General features: G+C 40.6%; 1 protein-coding gene across 2 annotated transcripts; it reads left to right on the top strand.

The window, feature by feature from the left end:
* The first annotated feature begins 1,368 nt into the window (after positions 1-1,368).
* On the top strand, positions 1,369-20,445 carry ddx43 (DEAD (Asp-Glu-Ala-Asp) box polypeptide 43). Of its 2 annotated transcripts, none has more exons than XM_033613899.1 (17): positions 1,369-1,744; positions 2,012-2,067; positions 4,303-4,420; positions 7,306-7,527; positions 7,661-7,742; positions 8,447-8,606; positions 11,616-11,734; positions 11,915-12,025; positions 12,128-12,269; positions 12,440-12,540; positions 14,440-14,527; positions 14,777-14,904; positions 15,079-15,188; positions 15,362-15,500; positions 15,625-15,712; positions 17,628-17,822; positions 20,125-20,445. In XM_033613899.1, exons 1-16 carry the CDS (start codon positions 1,435-1,437, stop codon positions 17,805-17,807), a joined length of 2,154 nt encoding a protein of 717 aa, XP_033469790.1. In that variant the 5' UTR covers positions 1,369-1,434; the 3' UTR covers positions 17,808-17,822; positions 20,125-20,445. The 2 variants fall into 2 exon arrangements, with proteins under 2 accessions (XP_033469790.1, XP_033469789.1); XM_033613898.1 differs by having other exon boundaries at positions 20,122-20,445.

Below are 20,445 nucleotides of genomic sequence, written 5' to 3'. Positions count from 1 at the left end.
GAATGATGCTTTTAAGTTTTCAGTGTGGTTGATAATGGATTTAAGGGTGTGGTTATGGGTGGGTTTTGAGACAGTGGGCTTCTGGGCACAGATATGCAGATATGTCAGGACTCCACCACCCGTACCACACAGAAACAAGATACACAGACTTTGTGGTGGTTTTGTGTCTTTTTGTGGTCTGTTTGTGTGAATTTGAGGTAGTTTGGTGTCTCCTTGGGACTGTTTTGTGTCTTTTTTGGTCATTTTGTGTGTCTTTTTGTGGTCATTTTGTGTCTCCTTGCGATTGTTTTGTGTATTTTTGAGGTATTTTTGTGCCTTTTTTAGTTATGTGTGTTTTTGTCGACATTTTGAGCCTCCTTGTGCTTGTTTTGCAGTCATCTGGGTCTCTGTAGTAATTTTATGTCTTATTCAGGTAATTGTATGTCTCTTTGACGTAATGGTATGTCTTTTTTAGTTGTTTTGTGTGTCTCTGTAGACATTTAGTGTTTTGTGTTCTTTTGAGGTGTCTTTTTTGGTTATTTTGTGTCTGTAGTAATCTTGTGTCTTCTTCTGGCTTGTTCTGTGTCTTTTTGTAGTGGTTTGTGTCTTTGACATAATTTTGCGTCACCTTGTGATTGTTTTGTGTCTCTTTGCAGTCATTTTGTGCCTCTTTGTGGTTGTTTTGCCTGGTTTTTGTAGATATTTTGTGTCTCTGTAGTGCCTTTGCATTCCTTTATCGTCTTTTTGTGTCTCTTGGAGGTCATTTTGAGTCTCTTCTCTTCCTTCAACTTTGACCATTCCTTCTTTTATATTTTCCTTGGTACCAACCAGAAAGAGACTCAAAATGACCACAAGAGAATACAAAGGAACTACAGAGACATAAAACATCTACCAAAAAAACTGGCAAAACAACCACAAAGAGACACAAAATTACCAAAGTGAAAACAACAAAGATATGATGGGTTATAGTGGGATTTGCTGTGCCCGCCTCATTGACTCCAATAGAACTGGCACCAAAGTCTGGCTCCTGGAACGCTGTCACTGTAGTCACGGCCATTCCTTCTTTTATATTTTCCTTGGTTGGCACCATAGACTGTATAAATAAGGTTGGCACATGTTAATTTGAGTAGCATTTTGCAGGTGAAGGCCTGGGGGCCCCCTGAAACTTTGGGACCTTGAGGCTTTGCCCAGTAGGCCCATTCAGTAATCCGTCCATGGGTGTGGTATCAAATATAATTAGATTTTTTTGGCAAATTTCTTTTCTCTTCCTTTTTATGTTATACTTACAATTTCATTTTATACAAACACATTCCATGTTTATAAATACAATATTTTTAAATCCCTTACAAAGTCGGAAGTGTGGACTCGCGGACAGGAAGTGAAGGTGACACAGTCTTGACAGTTGATTGCCGTTAGTGAAGTGACCCTGGCAGCAGGTGGTGAGCCACACCCAAGATGTCTGACTGGGAGGATGAGTACGACGAGGGCGGCGTTGCTATCCAGAAGCCTGCTACTAAATCAGCTCCGACTGAATGGAAACCGCCGAGTTACGACAGTCGCAGGGAAAATGTTTGTTTCGGTGTGAGAGGTGGAGGCAGGTCTGGAGCTCCGAGAGAGTGGAGAGCTGACCGCGGCGGCGGCGGCGAGAGATCCGAGTACACAAGCCGGGCAAATGGAGGCGAAGGTCGGCCTGGACGACGAACCTTTGGAGATGAAAGGCCTGTGACTTTCACCGTGGAAAACACTTCAGTTGGGAGGGTAATAGGTAAGGTTAAAAAGCGATAACTTATATTCAAATTAGTGCTTCACATAATGGAGTCTTAGCTAGAGTTCGCTGTTAGCTAACAGCTATGCTAACGACTATTGGTTTGATGGTGTAATCCCCATCCTGCAGAGATTCACAAACTGTGGGTAACGTTACCGTCAGTTACGTTACATTAATGTGGCTTATGTTACTCATGTTTCCACTGCTGTAACTAGCGATGTGTGGAGATTTTGGTCAAACTCTAAATATATTTTAATCTCATTTAAGGTCGTGGAGGAGCCAAAATCCGTGAACTTGAAGAGAGCACCGGTGCAAGGATCAAGGCAAGTTGACTGATGTTAGTCTCAGACTAGTGCAGCACATCCATGAATATACAGTGCTGATGTTGGGCATTATAATATACTTTAAAATGGAAAACTTAATGTACCCATGGCGGCAGTAGCTCAGTCCATAGGGACTTGGGTTGGGAACCGGAGGGTTGCCTGTTCGAGTCCCCGTCCGGCCCAAAATATGGAGCTGCCGAGGTGCCCTTGCGGAAGGCACCCCTCACTCTGACATCTCTCCACTTTGTGCATGTGTAGGTCCTGTTTGTGCATGTGTGTGTCTTTCGGACCTGTGTGTAATTGACAAGCAAGAGTGAAAACATTGAATTTCCTCTCAGGTGGATTAATAAAATAAATAAACTTAAACTTACAGTGCCTCAATGTTACTCATGCAGACTCAGACTGAACCAAGAAAGCAGGCAGATGGTATTTCTGTATGTCTTAGGGTGTTTTCACATTTAGTCCCTTTTTAAATGAACCAAACTCAGTCCTCTTAAAGTGAAAAAAAGTGGACCAACAGTAAAGGGACTCAGTTCTTCTTGCATTCACATTGTCAGTTCATTCTGGTCACCTTCGTCTCTGATGGGGTCTCAGTTCTCTTTCTGTTCACATCACATTATATATGATACAGTATCTCACATAAGTGAGTACACCCCTCCCATTTTTGGAAATATTTTAGTATATCTTGTTATGGGACAACACTATAGAAATGACACTTTGATATAACTTAAAGTAGTCAGTGTAAGCAAGGGACAGTTGTCTTAGTGCTCTTTCAGCATGTGTGGCACCTTGGTGAAGAGCACCAAGACAACTGTCCCTTGCTTACAGTCAAGTATAGTGGTGGCAGCATCATGGTTTGGGGCTGCATGAGTGCTGCCGGCTCTGGGGAGCTCGGTTCATTTAGGGAAACATGAATTCAGAGCGGCGCATGATCGCCCCTCTTCAGAAACTGGGCTGCAGTGCAGCTTTCCAACATGATAATGACCCAAAACAAAGCTAGTAGATGACAACTGCCTTGCTGAGGAAGGTGAAGGTAAAGGTGATGGACTGGCCAAGTATGTATCCAGCCCTAAACTCACCTGTGCACCTGTGGGGCATCCTCAAGCTGAAGGTGGAGGAGCTGAAGGTGTTTTCACATCCATCTGCTCCATGATGTCATCATGGAGGAGTGGGAGAGGATTCCTGAAGCAACCTGTGAGCTCTGGTGAATTCCATGCCCAAAAGGGTTATGGCAGTGCTAGATAAAAATGGCTGGCACACAAAATATTGACACTTTAGGCACAATTTGGACATGTTCACTGTGGGGTGTACTCACTTATGTTGCCAGCTGTTGCAATGTTTATGGCTGTGTTTTGAGTAATTTTCAGAGGAAGGTAAATCTACAGTGGTGGAAAAAAGTTTTTGGACACCCTTAAAATTTTACACAATCTCAAATATTATCATGAAATATTTGTGGAAAAATCTTTTTTGTGTTTCAAAAGGTGTGGCTGCATTAGACAGATACAAACAAATACAAATTATATTTTTTTGTTTATTGTTTACAAGAAAAACTAACAAAACTAAATTCTTGACAGTTTCAATATGTCAGTTCTCAACATTGTCGGTATCAAAGTCAACAAATAACAGAGAATGTGTTCAAAACTGAACAAAAAATAAATAAACCATCACATCATCAAATTAATATTTAGTAGTCCTGCCACTGGCACGTAGTGGAGCTCTAATCCTGGCTGGCATGTTCCCCACAAGCCTTTCACACTGTTGAGGGGTAATCTTGTCCCATTCTTCTTGAATTACTGCTTTTAATTCTTCTAAATTCTTTGGTTTATGCTTTGAAACAGACCTTTTGATAATCCACCACAGATTTTCAATGGGGCAAAGGGAAGGCAGAGCCAAGGAGATATGTCTGTGCGGACTGAACTCTTCCCCGCTGGACCAGGCCGAACACTCTACCTCCCCCTACTCCCTCATTTTGATGAGGGAAGAGAGGCGTCCGGAACAATTGAAGACGATGTAGTGTCAATGGACTGCTTAAATATAAAGTTTTCTTTTAGATCACCAGAAATGCAGCTCAAGCTTTAAATCACCTTCAGAATCCACCTAACAGCAAGCCTTGACTGCTGTGCTGCTTCCCTGTACCCTTTTCTAAGCATAGTGAATGTTTCTCTTTGCATTAGCAGGCATGTATAGGATGTTATATTTATTCCCTCTTTGTAAATCTGCTGCTCTTTTTTCCAGATAAACAGGGGGGGCTATGAAGCTGAGGTGGTCCTCTTTGGGTCCTCTGATGCCCAGCAGAAGGCCAAGGAGATGATTGAAGACCTGGTGGCTGATGGCAACTCTCGTTTTCCCAATGGTACAATGTCAGTTTTTCTGTCTTTATCTTGGTTGGCAAACTCTTTCCATTGATGTAGTCACATTTTACACTTCAATATGAGCTCATTTTGTATCCATAAAAGGATCTAATTTCCCTTCAATGTAGTAAATTGTCCTCAGGTTAACATTGTGCTGTATGTGAGTAAGATATCTTGATTGTTTTTGTAATGTAGCAGGGCCCCAGCGAATGATAAGCAGATACTATTAAGAATGCTGCACAGACTTGAGCTTAAACTAAATAACTACACACTCAGTTAAGAAAGAGCGGGAAATGTTTTCTGTGATTTCTTACTTAGAGTGTCTTCTCGTTCCTTGGATGAAGAAATGTGAGTTCAGTTGTGGCAAGGAAATATGAGTTTTAGCAACAATTTGTAGATATTCTTTTCTAAAAAAGTAATTTTTATCCTTCAGCGAACACTTAGGTAGTTAACATGGTTATATTTTAAGCAACACTAAGTATTTTTACTTTAACTGCTCTAAGCTAGGGATGCAATGATTCATCGACTGAACATCGGTATCAGCTGATATACGCCTTGTTGACTGCCACTGGTCTGTGGGCAGATAAGATAACATTTATGGATGGCTGTGGCTGATCTTTATCTGTTTTACATCAGTTTTGTGCAGACTGAAAGGCAGGGCTCAGTGACTAACATCGACCTGTCATCCCAGGGACAATAGAAAACATGTTTGGGATGATTATAGATATTCTTAGGATTTCTTGAGGATGAAAGGATGCGGTAAACACACTGTTGAAGTGTATTTTTTTTCCTGCTGATGCTACATTAATGACAAATCCTTGTTGAAATCCGAGTATCGGCAGGAGGAGAGCTAGTTAAGGTTAGCTGTTAGCAGCCAGTGCCCAGAGCTAACAGTTTATGATGTTCCATTATGATGCGTTCAAGCTCAATTCAGTAAAAGTGACCATTGGGCGAAGGTAAATTAGAATGTATGATGTGTTTAAATGTAATCTTAAAAGATGTAATTTTTGGTGAGAAACTTTAAGAAATAGTCATTTAAAGGAGAAATTTGTTGATGTTTTCACAGCACTATAAAATAGATATTAAAGAGGGAATTATGATATATACAGTTAAAAGGCTTTTGAAGCAATAAAAAAATGTTTTTACATGAAAGGATATATAAAAGGTTGTTTTATCTATCTTATGATTGAATTTGTGCTCATTCAAAGGTAGTGTAATGAAGAGCTTAATGACTTTAAAACAGTTGGGTTCAGTGCAGATGTCTTTGTTTCTCTGGCACAGGAGGGGGAATAAATAAAGACACAAAATATCAGTTCTGGCTTCATCCAAATTGTAATTTAAACATTGGTAACGGCCCGGAATTTCACAATCAGTGCGTCCCTACTTTAAAGCACTTAAATTTCAGCTGCAACATCTTGCAGCTCTTACTGTGTGTTCAGACAGAATGAGGGCAAATTTTCAAGGCAGTGTGGCTGCTTACAAAGTCAAAAGAAGGCCGTGATTTTAACATAAACACACTAGGGCTGTACCCAAATATTCGGATATTCGAATATTCATTTCTATGGGTAGGTAGTTGTTATGAAAATTTGGTATTCAATATTCGGTTTTTTATTCACTTTTTTTTTTTTTTTTTAACTGGTTTTTTGGTGCTAAATGTAGTCTTTTTGTTGTTGGTAAATGCAGGTTATTAATAAAAATCAAAACTTTTAAATTGCATTGTTAAAAATGTGAAAATATAGTATCCTACCAACTGAGCTTGTGCACGGCACGCTTGAGCACATCCGTCTGAGGCTGTGGATCAATACCAAGTTTTACCACTTTATCACTATTCCCTCTAACTTGTAGCTGTTTTTTCGTTATCTTTTGAATTTAATATGAATTATGGAACTGTTTTTGTCAACGTTTGTTTCCCCCCGTTTTGTACAATAAATTATTGTTTAAAGTTTCAACAAGTTTCTTTTGGAGTGCGTGACGCAAGTGTGTTTTGAAAACGGCCACGGACTGTCACCTGCTCAACGCATCAGTACCTTCGGATGCCATGACAGTAATAGCCAATAATGTCAAAATATCATTTACAGACCGATGTAACAGACGATCACTGCTGCCTGACCCGCAGGTCCATTTGCGGGTCCCGCGGGTTACGGGTTGACCCGCGCATCACTACTCAGCTCAGTCTATAAGGCTGTACACACAACAGTAAGGCTATAGACATTATATTCCATTCAGGCCGGCAGAACCTCTACAGTGCACGGCACTGCTGATTAACCATTTTATTGCAGCACAGAGTGTCTGCCAGCAACCAATTACTTGCAGAGGCTTCCTACAAAAGAAAGCATAGAATAATGTACTGAAGGAGACTGTTGTGCCATCACATGTTTTTGTGGTTTGAGAGCAAAGATCCAGTCATCGCTGTGCAAAACTCCGCAATACAATTAGGTCCGGAAAAACCCCGGAGTCCGCCGTCATCGTTATAAATTCTGCCGAAGGTCCGAATGTTAAAAAATGGTATTCGGGACAGCCCTAAAACACACATACAGGCACACTTCCATAACTACAGTCAGTGTGTCTGTTGCTAGCTAGCTTACAGCTCATCTCTGCATAGTTAGTACAGTGGCTTTTAGCTGCCTATCAACACGGACTGCATAAATATTTTTGTTTTAGGAATAATAATGACACAAGATGAACTGGAAAAAAATATCTCAGTAGATGCAGTAAATACTGGCATTTTAATTTGGGACATAATTTGATGGTATCCAAAGCAGCATCATCACAAATTAGATGGCTGTGTCAATAGAAGCAGGGTGCTTATGGCCTGTTTATTTCTATACTGATCTTCTGTACTGAAAATATTAACATAACTTTGCTGTGCTGCTGATCTGTCTCTCAGGTCCTGGTAGGGGGGGGCACCATGGAGGAGGTGATGGAGGAGGCTACAGAAGGGGAGGTGATGGAGGAGGCTACAGAAGGGGAGATGATGGAGGGGTAAAGAATAACTCTGTTTGGTCTGCTGCAGCATTGCAGGCTGCAGATGTTGCTCTGGCCCCTGCATCCATCGACTGGAACTCCATCCGGGAGAACAAGGACAAGTATGAAGAGCTCAAGTGGAAGGGTGAGGGCTCATGTTGTCACTGCTCTGCATACACTTCAGTCCCCAAGCATTTGTAAAGGGATATGTTTTTCAGTGAATAGGCCTCATCTGCAGCTTTAAACTCTTTCTCAATAATATTTACAACTTCTCTCAGACCTCCCACCCATGAAGAAGAAGTTTTACACCGAGGCAGAGAGCGTATCCATGCTTACAGCAGAGGAAGTCTGTCAATGGAGGTACATCTAACACAGTTGCCTTTTCATCACAGCATCTAGCTCATGGGTGTAAACAGGGATGTCCACAATATATTATACAATGGTAGACAGCAGTAGAGTCAAATGACAGCTGTCTTTTAGTTGACATGCTTGCAAAACCTCAAACCTCCCAGATTTCTCAAACCAACACTGTTCCCTGAAGTGTTTATTGTCTGCATTGTTTTTCCATTACAGCCGAAGACAAATAGGTGGCACCATTTATCCACCGTTTAATGTGTTATCTGAGTAGGTGTGGCTGTAATACTGTATGCAAATGTGTCATGCAGACACGTGCAAGCCTGCTTGTCCTGGAATTCGTCAGTGGTTCTCACTAAAGCTTCATCATGAGGGCGAGCATTTCGGGGAAGTACAGGAAAAGTAGTTTACAAAAACGGATTGACAGTAGCATAAATCTGGTTGTGCAGGTCAAAAGGGCCACAGTTGACATCAAGCACTGAACTGTAGCTCCTCAGGACACAGTGAAAGTGGTTTAGTTTTTGAAATTGAAAAGATATTCTTTGCTCAAGTTGTAACCAGAGCAGAAAAACACCAACACACTACATAGTTGATCTTCATGTGAGGTTTGGGATACAGTACAGATTGGACTAAATGTGGTTTCTTAAACATCTGATAAACACATAGCATATTCATCCTTGTCCACAATGCTCTTGTTTACTTTTCCACAGGAAGGAGAATAACAATATCTTTGTTGACGACCTGAAGGAGGAGGGGGAGAAGCGGAATATTCCCAACCCCTGTCGCACATTTCTGGAGGCCTTCGAGCTTTATCCAGAGGTCATGAAAAATATTGAACACGTTGGCTTTGCCAAACCGACCCCCATCCAGGTATGAGCCTGGCACCTGGGCAGATTTATTTTTGTTGTTTACCGCTAATCTTGCTTTGAAGTATCACTGCTGGTTTGTTGCAAAGACCGTTGCAGAGACCTGTTGTGACGTTTTCCAATTTGCTGTCTGTTGCCATTGGTAATCCCCGTGATTTACTGAGATCCATATGCGGAAATACCCGCATTAACGGCGGCATTGACAGGAAATATTTAGGCTTTTTTTCTTTTTTATTAATCTGTGGTTTTAGTCTCAAAAAACAGAAGTGAAAGGAAATCTTAGATAATAATAATAATACATTTTATTTATACAGCGCTTTTACAGCTCTCAAAGACGCTTTACATTTAAAACCAAAGAAAAGAAGTACATACATTTAAGTGCAAAGACATAAACAGAAGACAAGGACAATATAAAACAACAAGGTGCACAAGCATAGTGCAAAACAAAGAAAAGGAGGGCACATGAGGAACCGAGAACGAAAAGCTAATGTTAAAGGTTAAAGGCGGATTTGAAAAGGTGGGTTTTGAGGAGTGATTTGAAGGTGGATGGATCTGGACAGTCACGGATGTGTATAGGGAGGGTGTTCCAGAGGGAGGGGGCGGCTATGGAGAAGGCTCTGTTGCCCCAGGTTCTGTGCTTGGTCCTGTGTGGGAGTGAGAGGAGGTTTTTGTCGGATGATCGAAGGTTGTGGGAGGGAGTGTGGTGGTGGAGCATGTCCGTGAGGTAGGAGGGGGCCTGACTGTGGAGGGCTTTGTGGGTGAGGAGGAGGATCTTGAAATTGATTCTGTACGGGACAGGGAGCCAGTGAAGGTTTTGCAGGACAGGGGTTATATGTTCACGGGAGCTGGTGTGGGTGAGGAGGCGGGCAGCAGAGTTTAGATGACACGATGTGTTGAGTGCTGAGCAAAAAAACAATTTAACAGTTTTTCTGCATAAATTACCTCTTAATGTGAGATTCTCTTGATCCAAACTGTTGCTCAGAATAATTATTCTGTGTTTATGCTGTATTCAGACCACCAGAGAGGCAGTGTAGGTCTACTATCAATACTGCCAAAGTAAATGATGATGATGACATTTGAATACTCAATTCTCTTATGAAGTGTTTTTATTGTGTTGCAATAAAAATGGTTCCTAACTTTCAAACTGACGTACTTACAACAGACCCTTTTTTATTTTTTACACCTTTTTTTCTATAAACTATAAAGACATTGCCTGGGACAGAAATGTATGTCTTCTAAATTTGAATTGAATCCATCCTGCATCATAAAACTCTCACCGAAACTCTAGTGGGACGCTGCTACAGAAGCCATTGACATTTAAAACATTCAAACATCTATAAGATATCTAAATGTAAATCATAGGAGTCACATTAGATCAGTTTACGTGCTGTAATTCCAGTGACGAATGTGTTCTGGGAAAGCGTCTAGGTGTGTTTCCTGAGTTTTTCAAAGGCTCCTTATCTGGAAATGTTGCTCACTACATCTGTGTCAGTGCCGACCACAAAGAATATGCTGCAGGGGGGAAATGAAACAGCATCATCTCTCCCTCAAGTTTCACTTTCATTTCACAGTAAGAGGCTTGGTCTGATGAAGAGTATTACCACTGGCCTGTGCTTTCAATTAGTTGCAGAGCTGGTTCTGTATTTTGCAATGCCAGTCTGGCAAACATGCTGATGTGAAGGTGTTGTACTGCTGCACCCTGTGCTCTGCTCCAGCTCACATGTTTTTTAATACCTGCCGGTGTGATGCTGTTAGATTGGTATGCCTACCAACCAGTGATCAAAAGCAAAACTTAAGTAAATGTATTACCTGTACATCGTTGCCAGGTCTCATAATTTCAGTAGAAACTTTTGTCGAGTCTGTCTGTCGTTCACGACATTGCTATAATTTGTGAATACCCCTCATGTTTTTAATTGTCCTTTTTTCTGGTTTCTGTTCATGAACAAACAAGATAGTGACACTTTGGATGTAATGGTAGTGAAAAATTTTCACTTTGACTAAGCCAGGCTCGCAGTTTTCCCCCACCTCATGTCTTATGTTAAGTAAGGCTAAACATGCCCTGACTCCAGCTCTGTAATAAATGCATGAAATAAATTCATGTTGATTGTGTGTGAAGTGTATTTCACAATATGTTGATCTTACATGCTGTAACAATTAGTTGGTGGTGGGGTTTCTGTGAAGTGCTGTAAAGTTAGTTGATTAAAAACATACATTAAACATGGCTTAATAGAGACAGTGCACAAATCAGCTTCACTATAACTCACAGCATTCACAGACAAACACTTGTCTTTATCTGGACACATTTTCCCCACAAATACAACATGCTAGCGTTATTAGCACAAGCCTATGGCATTTTACATTGTATAAATTAGCCTAGCAGCTAGCAAACTTTTCCTCTTCTCATATGAAGCCAGGGACAACAGCAACATGTAATAAAGGTAACGATACATAATTTGGCTCCATTACAACTCACGACGTTGACTGACAAAACAACTGTCTCATACTTGACATGTTTTCCAAACAAATATAACATGTTAACGTTATTAGCCCAAGCCTATGGCATTTTATATTGTATAAATTAGCCTAGCGACGAGCAGAGATTTCCTCTGCTCATATGAAGCCAGGATAAATCACACACAAGACTTAAAATGCTATTTTGTGGAGGCTTTATTGTCTTCACAATGTATTGTTTCTTATCTGTGAAATTAAAATAGATAAGAGCTTTGTTTCCACTGAGGGAAATGGTTTCAGCTTACAGAAACAGACAGGAGGTCTGCGTCGACATGACGTGTAGTTACATTTCTGGGGATCTGTAGATTCCTTTTGATAGTGTTATAGTTATTTTTTACATTTCTTCAATCTTGTTTTGCTTAATAACTTTAATACAGCATATATGCAGATTGGTTACTTGAGTAGTCCTCTTCACACCAGCTGTGGTTTTGTGTATGAGTACACTATTAATCTCTGTGTTTGTATAAATGTACGATGATGTTTTTGTTTGTTTCCTCACCAGTCTCAGGCATGGCCAGTGTTGCTAAGCGGGGAGGACCTGATCGCCATCGCTCAGACAGGAACAGGGAAAACCCTGGCCTACCTGCTACCAGGGTTCATCCACATGGACGGACAGCCTCTGTAAGTATAGCACCTGCATCCTTCTCTTCAGCGAATTCTTATCTTTTCTTTTAAGCATCAATATTTATTTCCAAATACTGAAAGAACTGTTTCTTTTCACCTGTTTCAGAGCAGTTTTGATATTTATATCTGTTTATCTGTGAGACACTTTCTGTCTGTTTGTCTTTCTGTCCTTGATAGGCCTAGAGCTGAGCAGGATGGCCCAGGCATGTTGGTGCTGACTCCCACCAGAGAGCTGGCCTTGCAGGTTGAGACTGAGTGCAAAAAGTACCGCTATAAGGGCTACAAAAGGTCCAGCAGTCTTATATTAACACACATCATAAAGGATGACCTTAAATTCAATAATACATTGCGATGTAGAGTTACCATGGTGATGTCTGTACCTTTTCTCAGTATCTGTATCTATGGCGGAGGGGACAGGAGAGGCCAGATCAACTTGGTGAAATGCGGTGTGGACATAGTGATAGCTACACCAGGTCGACTAAATGATCTACAGATGAATGAGCTCATCAGTCTGCGCTCCATCACCTACTTGGTCAGCTGTTTGTGTCTGTGTGTCTTAGTGCCTCAGTTTGAGGTGTGAAATTCTTCAGGTGTTAGGTGCTGGCACAAATGAACGTAGCAAAAGTTTGTGTTCTTTTCTTAAATGTTGTGTGTGAGTACTGACAGGTTGCCTTTAATGACTGCTCTGATCACTGGGTAAAGGTGCTGGACGAGGCTGACCGTATGCTAGATATGGGTTTTGAACCGCAGATTATGAAGATTCTCTTGGACATCCGCCCAGACCGTCAGACTGTCATGACCAGGTAAGAGTAAAGTCACTTTGTGTTTAACATGGTTTTCACACGTAGCTGAAAAAATCTCTGAAAAGGAGGGGGGGGGTGGATCTACTCTTTCTCCCTCATTGAGAAATTCTGGATTTGGCATCCATCCCGCCCACCACTACTGTTTGTGGTAGGTTTCGTTTCCTGCTTCCAGATTCAGCTCCACATGTTTGGGCAGACCTAGATTCAGATGAGGAGTGCACCGATATCCACGACTAGCAGATGTATCAGGGTAGTTAGCATCTTTTATTTGTTTTTGCTGTTAGCTTGTAGGCTAACTGTCAGTGGCTGACACTGGGTTAGTGTTTGTGAAACATGTAATGATATCTGCTATGGTGGGGTGTTTGGTGAATAGTGGAAGGAAGCTCCAGTGTCTGGTTTACATCCAAAAACTGCACACTCTACCAAGTTTGCTATCAAAACTTTCATGATACTAATGCAGCTCTCACTGTCAGGTTTCATTGCTGCTGTTGTGTCAAAGTCTGTTCCCTCCTCAATATGTGTCTCATGGATTTGTTACTTATCTAAGCTAGTTTGCCTAGCATTCATTTGAATAGCAGATTTTAGGGAAGTACACAGGCATCCCCCACTGTAGTAAAAGTTATTATGAAAGGCGGGGACTTTTGAATGGAGGGGGAATTAAATGAATGAGACAGTAGGACACAACCGCAGATGCAATCCTAGAGAGAGAGCATTTACATTCCAGACTTTGAGCATGAAAACCACCCAATGTAATTCAATGTTTCCACCACAGTTTGGAGAGAATAGAGGTGTGCCATATCATCATATTTGATATCATATGAAAACGTCATACCGTGATATTTCGACTTGTTGACAGACTTCATACTGTTAGCCACGGCATCAAGAAGCATGGCTGAAAACGAAATTATTACCGACTCCATTGTTTCAAAAAAAGGAGCAGCATCAGTAGTGTGGAATAAACTGTGGCGTCGTTAGGCCTGGTTTACAAACAGCCCCGGACTTCTAAGACTCTTTTAGCGACTTACCGCTCAGAGGGAACTCATTTGGTGCCTCCCCCTGCAGCAGCACTGTCCTCTCTCGACATGCACACACAGGAGTCAGTGTCATTTTGTAATAAACCTCTGGTAAGTAAACCTACGCGCTGCTCGTGGCTCAACGAGAAACTCCATATATGTGAATGTGTGATAGTTGTGGTATCATAACAGCCTGTCGTCAGGTTACAGCGTGATGATTAGAGGAGAAATGGCAGAGCATAAAGGTCCAGGTGGGAAAAAAAAGCAACTCAGTCATTTAGAATTTTACTAAAAGAAGGAAATCACCTGTTGATTTATAGATGCAAGGGGACATTTTTTGTATTTGGGAGCTGTTTAAATGTGTAATTTGTGGTAGACTTTGTTTTGCTGAACTATTAATATTGTAACAGAATCTGAATCTAACTCCGAGTTACTGCTGTTGTTCACAAACTAAAGAAATTATTTCATTTTTGTTTAGTTTTTCTGAATATTTGAAGGCACACTGTAAAAGTGTATCATGTATTTTGTTGCAATTCTGTTTTCTTAAATAAATAACAAAAATAATTTTATACTAATTTGCCATATTGTCAAGAATATTGTTGTCGCAAAAATACCCTGAAATATGTGATATTATTTTAGGGCCATATCTAGGAGAGTGTTAGAATTCATATATTAATGACCTCAGGGAATGTGTTTCATCATGCTTAAAACTACATGAATTCTTTTTAAAGAGAAAATGTATATATATATGTATCAAACTGCATAATTAATCCACATCTTCACAAATGAAAAATAGATGTTGACTGTTTAATACAAAACATTTTCTTTGAAATGTGAAGTGTAGAATTTAAACTTCCTTTTTCCATCTCAAACTTCCATGTTTCAGTGCCACCTGGCCCACAGGTGTGAGAAGATTGGCCAAGTCCTACCTAAAGAGTCCCATGATGGTTTATGTGGGCACCCTAGACCTGGCAGTAAGTGGATACACTCAGTCATCTATGAAGTGTCTGAATACTGGAGACACTGTCTGTCTCTAATTAATTAAATTAAATGAGAGCAAACTGAGAAATACTGTTTCTCTCCTACAAAAATGTCTCAAATACTTCTTTTTATTTATTCTTGGCCATTTCTTTTAAACGTTTCCTAAGCTTCATGGCTTTTAGACAGTGAATTTGAGATGCTGTGTGCTGTTTCCACACTGCCTGTCTTTCCCTGGGTCTCAGGCGGTTAACACAGTGCAGCAAAGAGTGCTGATTGTCCATGAAGAGGAGAAAAAGGCCTATGTGTTTGACTTCATCAGAAACATGCTGCCCCAGGATAAAGTCCTCATCTTTGTCGGCAAGAAACTTGTGTGAGTGGGAAGTCAGTTACAACATATGACTTTGAATCAAGAGAGTAAATTATACGTTTTAGCCGCCACCCACAGTCCCTAGTAAAGTCCTGAGTCAACCATATGTTTACGCTGGCAGCTTTTACCACCTATACTAACAGTTCCATGTGTGCGTCTTTTCATTTTCCACCTCAGAGCTGATGACCTGTCCAGTGACATGTGTCTGCAGGGTCTGGCTGTGCAAAGTCTCCATGGTGACCGTGAGCAGTGTGACCGTGAAGAGGCCCTCAAGGACTTTAAAGAGAGTACGTAACATGAAGGAAAATGTGGTTTTGAATAAAAGGCTTTCTCTAACTCAGGAAGCAGAGGTGACTGTAACTTACATTATTGTTGGAGCTGGTGGTCTTGTCTTGAAGCCAATGAGCTTCAACTAAAGTCTGAAGGATCAAACTGACCAGAGACTGTAATTTTTTTCCAGGCCGAGTTCGTATCCTGGTCGCGACAGACTTGGCGTCTCGAGGGTTGGATGTCGCTGACATTACACATGTCTTCAATTATGACTTCCCACGTAACATAGAGGAGTATGTCCACCGCGTGGGCCGAACTGGCCGAGCAGGGTAAGTGTGTGTCTGTCTACGGACGTTCTCCTTGTGTCACATGATTGAAAGTCACTACAGGTGGTTGTTGTGTTGTGTGTCTGTTGTTGGGTTAGTTTGTGATGTTGATGCTTTTATGTGTCAGACGCTCAGGTGCTTCTGTTACCTTGGTAACAAGAGAAAACTGGAGGATGGCCCCTGAGCTGATTCCAATACTGGAACGGGCAGGACAGGTTAGTACACACACATTATTTTGACCACAGAAATTTTCATTTGTTTATTAGAAACGAGATCTATTATTTACCCCATGAACTTTTTATTATGGATACAAATAGGGCTGCCACGATTAGTCGACTAATTGATGACTAATCGACTATTAAAATAATCAGTGACTATTTTAGTAGTCGACTAATCGGTTTGAGTCATTTTTCATGGAAAAGTACTATAAAAGTACCCCAAAATACTCTTATTGCAGCTTCAGACGTTCAGATATTGGCAGCTTTACACACTCTCCCGTGACAGTGAACTAAAACCCTTTGGCGTGAGTATGAAACAAGGCATTAGATGATGTAATTTTGGGGTTTGGGCAAGACAGACATTTTTCAACATTTTAACACATTTTTCGATGAAGTGATTAGTCGACTAATCGAAGAAATAATCGACAGATTAGTCGACAATGAAAATAATCGGTAGTGGCAGCCTTAGATACAATTAAAGTCAAAGAGAGTAGGAGGGTCTCTCAGTAAGAGACACTTTCACATTTTTAATTTTCGTTTAGTCACGTGAGGCTGATCATTCCTGAGCGTCATGTTGGATGTGAGTGACATAATTTCATCATTTTTCCAGAACATTTAGCCTAATAAATACTTTAAAGTGTTCAGTAGACACCACAGCCATATTCTGGGTTAATAAATAATGAATTCACAATCAGAATATCAATAAATTCAAATAATCAGTAAATGATATGAATGCATTCTGTGTCTTGGACAGGACACCGTAAAAAGTATAAATACAAGAAGTAGGTTGTTCTTCATGTGCAGGTGTTTGTTAGACAGAAACGAAACGCGGCCGCTCTGGTGGTTATAACTGTCTTTATTAGTATGCATGTGCAGACACAAACTCCATCAAAAGTCTGTGCAGCTGTTAAAGCCAACTGGCAGCTGATCCAGCTGTGATCAGCTGCCGCCGCCATCAGAAACAGATGTCGCTTTAGAGGGCAAAATGACTGAGTTCTCTAAACACATATTTCCTCATTTCCTCTCCTTGCATATCCAGTGGGAGGGACCAAAAGGCAAGTGAGGGAAACGTGGATGCAATTTAAGAGGCTCGGGAAGTTCCCAGTGCTTAAATACAGCCCATAACTGTGTAATAATACACAGTTGTGTCAGTGATGACACACAAAAGCCCATCCACTCAAGATTCCCTCAACTATGAGAACATAAAACATCCATAGGCTGATACACTTAAAAGTCCTGACTAAAAACAAAACTTGACTCTGGAGGCCACTGGAGTACACTGAACTCACTGTCATGTTCAAGAAACCAGTTTGAGATGATTTGAGCTTTGTGACATGGTGCGTTATCCTGCTGGAAGTAGCCATCAGAAGAAGATGGTTGTTGGTGTCAGACCAGCCTGTCTGACACCAATAACCATGCCACGTTCAAAGTCACTTAAATCACCTTTCTTCCTCATTCTGATGCTCGGTTTGAACTTCAGCAGGTCGTCTTGACCATGTCTACATGCCTAAATACATTGAGTTGCTGCCACGTGATTGGCTGATTAGCTATTTGTGTTAACAAGCAGTGGAAAAGGTGTACCTAATAAAGTGGCCAGTGAGTGTATACAGCATACAAATGCATGTCCTTTAACTTAAGATTCATCCAATGAAATATACAAAATATAGATAGACCAAAACGCATTTTAGTTTTTTATTTAAAAAGATATTTTTACATATACTCTGGCACAAAGTCACAAATCAGTTCTCAAAACATTTTTGCAACCAAAAAGCTGGAATGAACAGTGCTATCGAGTGGGAAGCATGTGTTATGTTCTTAATTGATCTTAATTAATCTGTCGAATTTAAAGTAGATTTATTAAAAAAATCTAGCAGTGCATATTAAAGTGTAATTTTTGTGAATCCTGTTGCAGGAGGTCCCTGAGGAGCTGGTGCTGATGGCAGAGCGATACGAGAAGCACAAGAGGGAGAAGGAGCTGTGCAATCCAAGGGAACGAGAGGGAGGAGAAGGACGAAGAAGAGGAGGAGGAGGGGGCTGGAGAGATGGTGGAGGAAGAGGAGGCAGGGATCGAAGCGAAAATTGGGGATTCTAATGCATGATTGTTCATGTAAGTCCACGTATGCTACAAGGTTTCTCACACAGGTTTACAAAACTACTCAGGTGGAAGTACAATGGTGGAAAAAAGTTTTTGGACACCCTTAAAATTTTACACAATCTCAAATATTATCATGAAATATTTGTGGAAAAATCTTTTTTGTGTTTCAAAAGGTGTGGCTGCATTAGACAGATACAAACAAATACAAATTATATTTTTTTTGTTTATTGTTTACAAGAAAAACTAACAAAACTAAATTCTTGACAGTTTCAATATGTCAGTTCTCAACATTGTCGGTATCAAAGTCAACAAATAACAGAGAATGTGTTCAAAACTGAACAAAAAATAAATAAACCATCACATCATCAAATTAATATTTAGTAGTCCTGCCATTGGCACGTAGTAGAGCTCTAATCCTGGCTGGCATGTTCCCCACGAGCCTTTCACACTGTTGAGGGGTAATCTTGTCCCATTCTTCTTGAATTACTGCTTTTAATTCTTCTAAATTCTTTGGTTTATGCTTTGAAACAGACCTTTTGATAATCCACCACAGATTTTCAATGGGGCTCATGTCCGGGGATTGAGCTGGCCACTCTAAGACCTGGATACTGTGCTCCTGCAGCCAAGTTCTACTGGCCTTGGATGTGTGACAAGGGGCATTATCTTGTTGAAACATCCAGTTTTTACCTCGACGGAACAGTGCACGCGCAGAAGGGAGCATGTGGGTTTCGAGAATAGTACAATACTTGGTAGAGTTCAGTGTGCCATCACAGACAGTGAGATGACCAACACCAGCAGCACTCATGCATCCCCAAACCATGATACTGCCTCCACCATGCTTGACAGTAGGTACTGTACATGCTGGAGATAATGCTTCGCCTGGCCTTCTGCGTACCCTCACATTAGTAGGAGGAAGATAAAGCTGAAAACTGGACTCATCTGACCACAAAATCTTCTTCCAGTTCCTGGCTGTCCAGTTCTTGTGTGCCTGGGCCCAATGACGCCAGGCTAACCTCTGTCTCTCATTGAGCAGGGGCTTCTTGATAGCCTTGTAGGACCTTAAGCCATGATCTAAAAGTCGGTCACGTACAGTGCGGGTGGAACACTGGACACCAGTTTGGTTTGACCACTGCTGCTGAAGCTCCTGTGATGTCATTCGGCGGTTTTGCCTGCACATGCGGATCAGGATGCGATCATTTCTTGCTGAAGAAACCCTTGGACGCCCAGATCTTGGTTTGTCTTCCAAGCTGTTGGTTCGTCTGTATAAGCGCGATCTTTTCTTATAAAGATGCTCTTGGCTCTTCGGCTTACATGCATCCAAGTCCGACGCGCTCCAGCGCTGTCAAATGTTTTAAAGTGACCATGAAATGCAAAACACTTCTCTCCTCTGGTTCAAAACGTTTATTTCCAAAAAACTTAGGGGTTTCTTACCGCATCATGGAGTGACAGACAGATCATATCGGTTCATTTCTTTCTTTACCATCCATTCAAACAAAACAAAAAACAACACTTAGCAGCGGTCTAAAACTGTATGGCTGCATGCCTGAAACCGAGAGCTCACCTGGCCCCAATAGCCAACACTAATATATCCCAGGTGCTGCAGTCACCTGTCTACAAAGAGGAGGCAGAGGTGAGAAATGGCATCAATTATGCATAGCAGCAAATAATCAAAATTAGCAACAATTCACAATTTCATAATTGTTATCAATTCAACTCATAAATCAAAACACAATATTTCATGTTCATATCTCATAACCAATCAGACAAATAATAATAGCAAACTAGAAAAAAAATAAAATATTCCTCAAAACATAAATCAAGCGTTTGGCTCCAACAGTCTGTATTTCTGCAGAGTGTATCCAACTGCTGAAGGACTGCATCTGCACTTCCTGGCTGAGAATCTTTATCTTCAGGCGTGTTTCCTGCGTTAGGTTCCTTGTTTTAGTCATTTTTGTGTCTGAAGAACTTTCAAATGTGCTGGCTTTATGTAGACACGAAGCTTGGCAACAAAAATTGTGTCTTTTAATAAAAAGAACGACCTTCATCACTGGTACCAAAATGACCCAATACTCAAAATTTCTTATGTAATTTTATGGAACCAATCAATTTTAAGTTTTTAATGGCTTTTTTATTTATTAGTATTTTGGCTGTGACTGTACTAAAAGAAATTGCACTTGAAGACCTAAGAGTGATTCTTAATGCAATATTTCACAAATGCATGGGGTGTCCGAAAACTTTTTTCCACCACTGTATTAGTCCTGTATTATATTATAATGTAGGACTAATGTTAATTTTCTTACACTTCTCTCAGCAGGATGAAGCAGGATCTGAAACCGCTTGTGTTGTAATTTCTTTTGAATGTATATATTTTTTTTTTATTTGATTTATTTTCTTTCATTTAAAAGTTTGTTTGTATTTTGCTGGATCATCATCCATTATAAAATGAGGCAGTTACACCTCATTATGTTGTGCTCCTGTTTTTAAAAAATGTTTAAAATGCACAATTTTGACAGTTTTCTTCTGTCTGTAACTCACCAACCACAGCAGTATGTAGTATCACTCTGAATATTAAGTTTATGTAATTTCTTGATTTGGCAGATCTAAATCTGCAAAATAAATTCTCCTTTTAAAGAGA

Source organism: Epinephelus lanceolatus, chromosome 17 (genome assembly GCF_041903045.1).
Source record: "Epinephelus lanceolatus isolate andai-2023 chromosome 17, ASM4190304v1, whole genome shotgun sequence".
Classification (NCBI taxonomy): domain Eukaryota; kingdom Metazoa; phylum Chordata; class Actinopteri; order Perciformes; family Serranidae; genus Epinephelus; species Epinephelus lanceolatus.
This window is presented reverse-complemented; position numbering and strand designations above follow the sequence as displayed.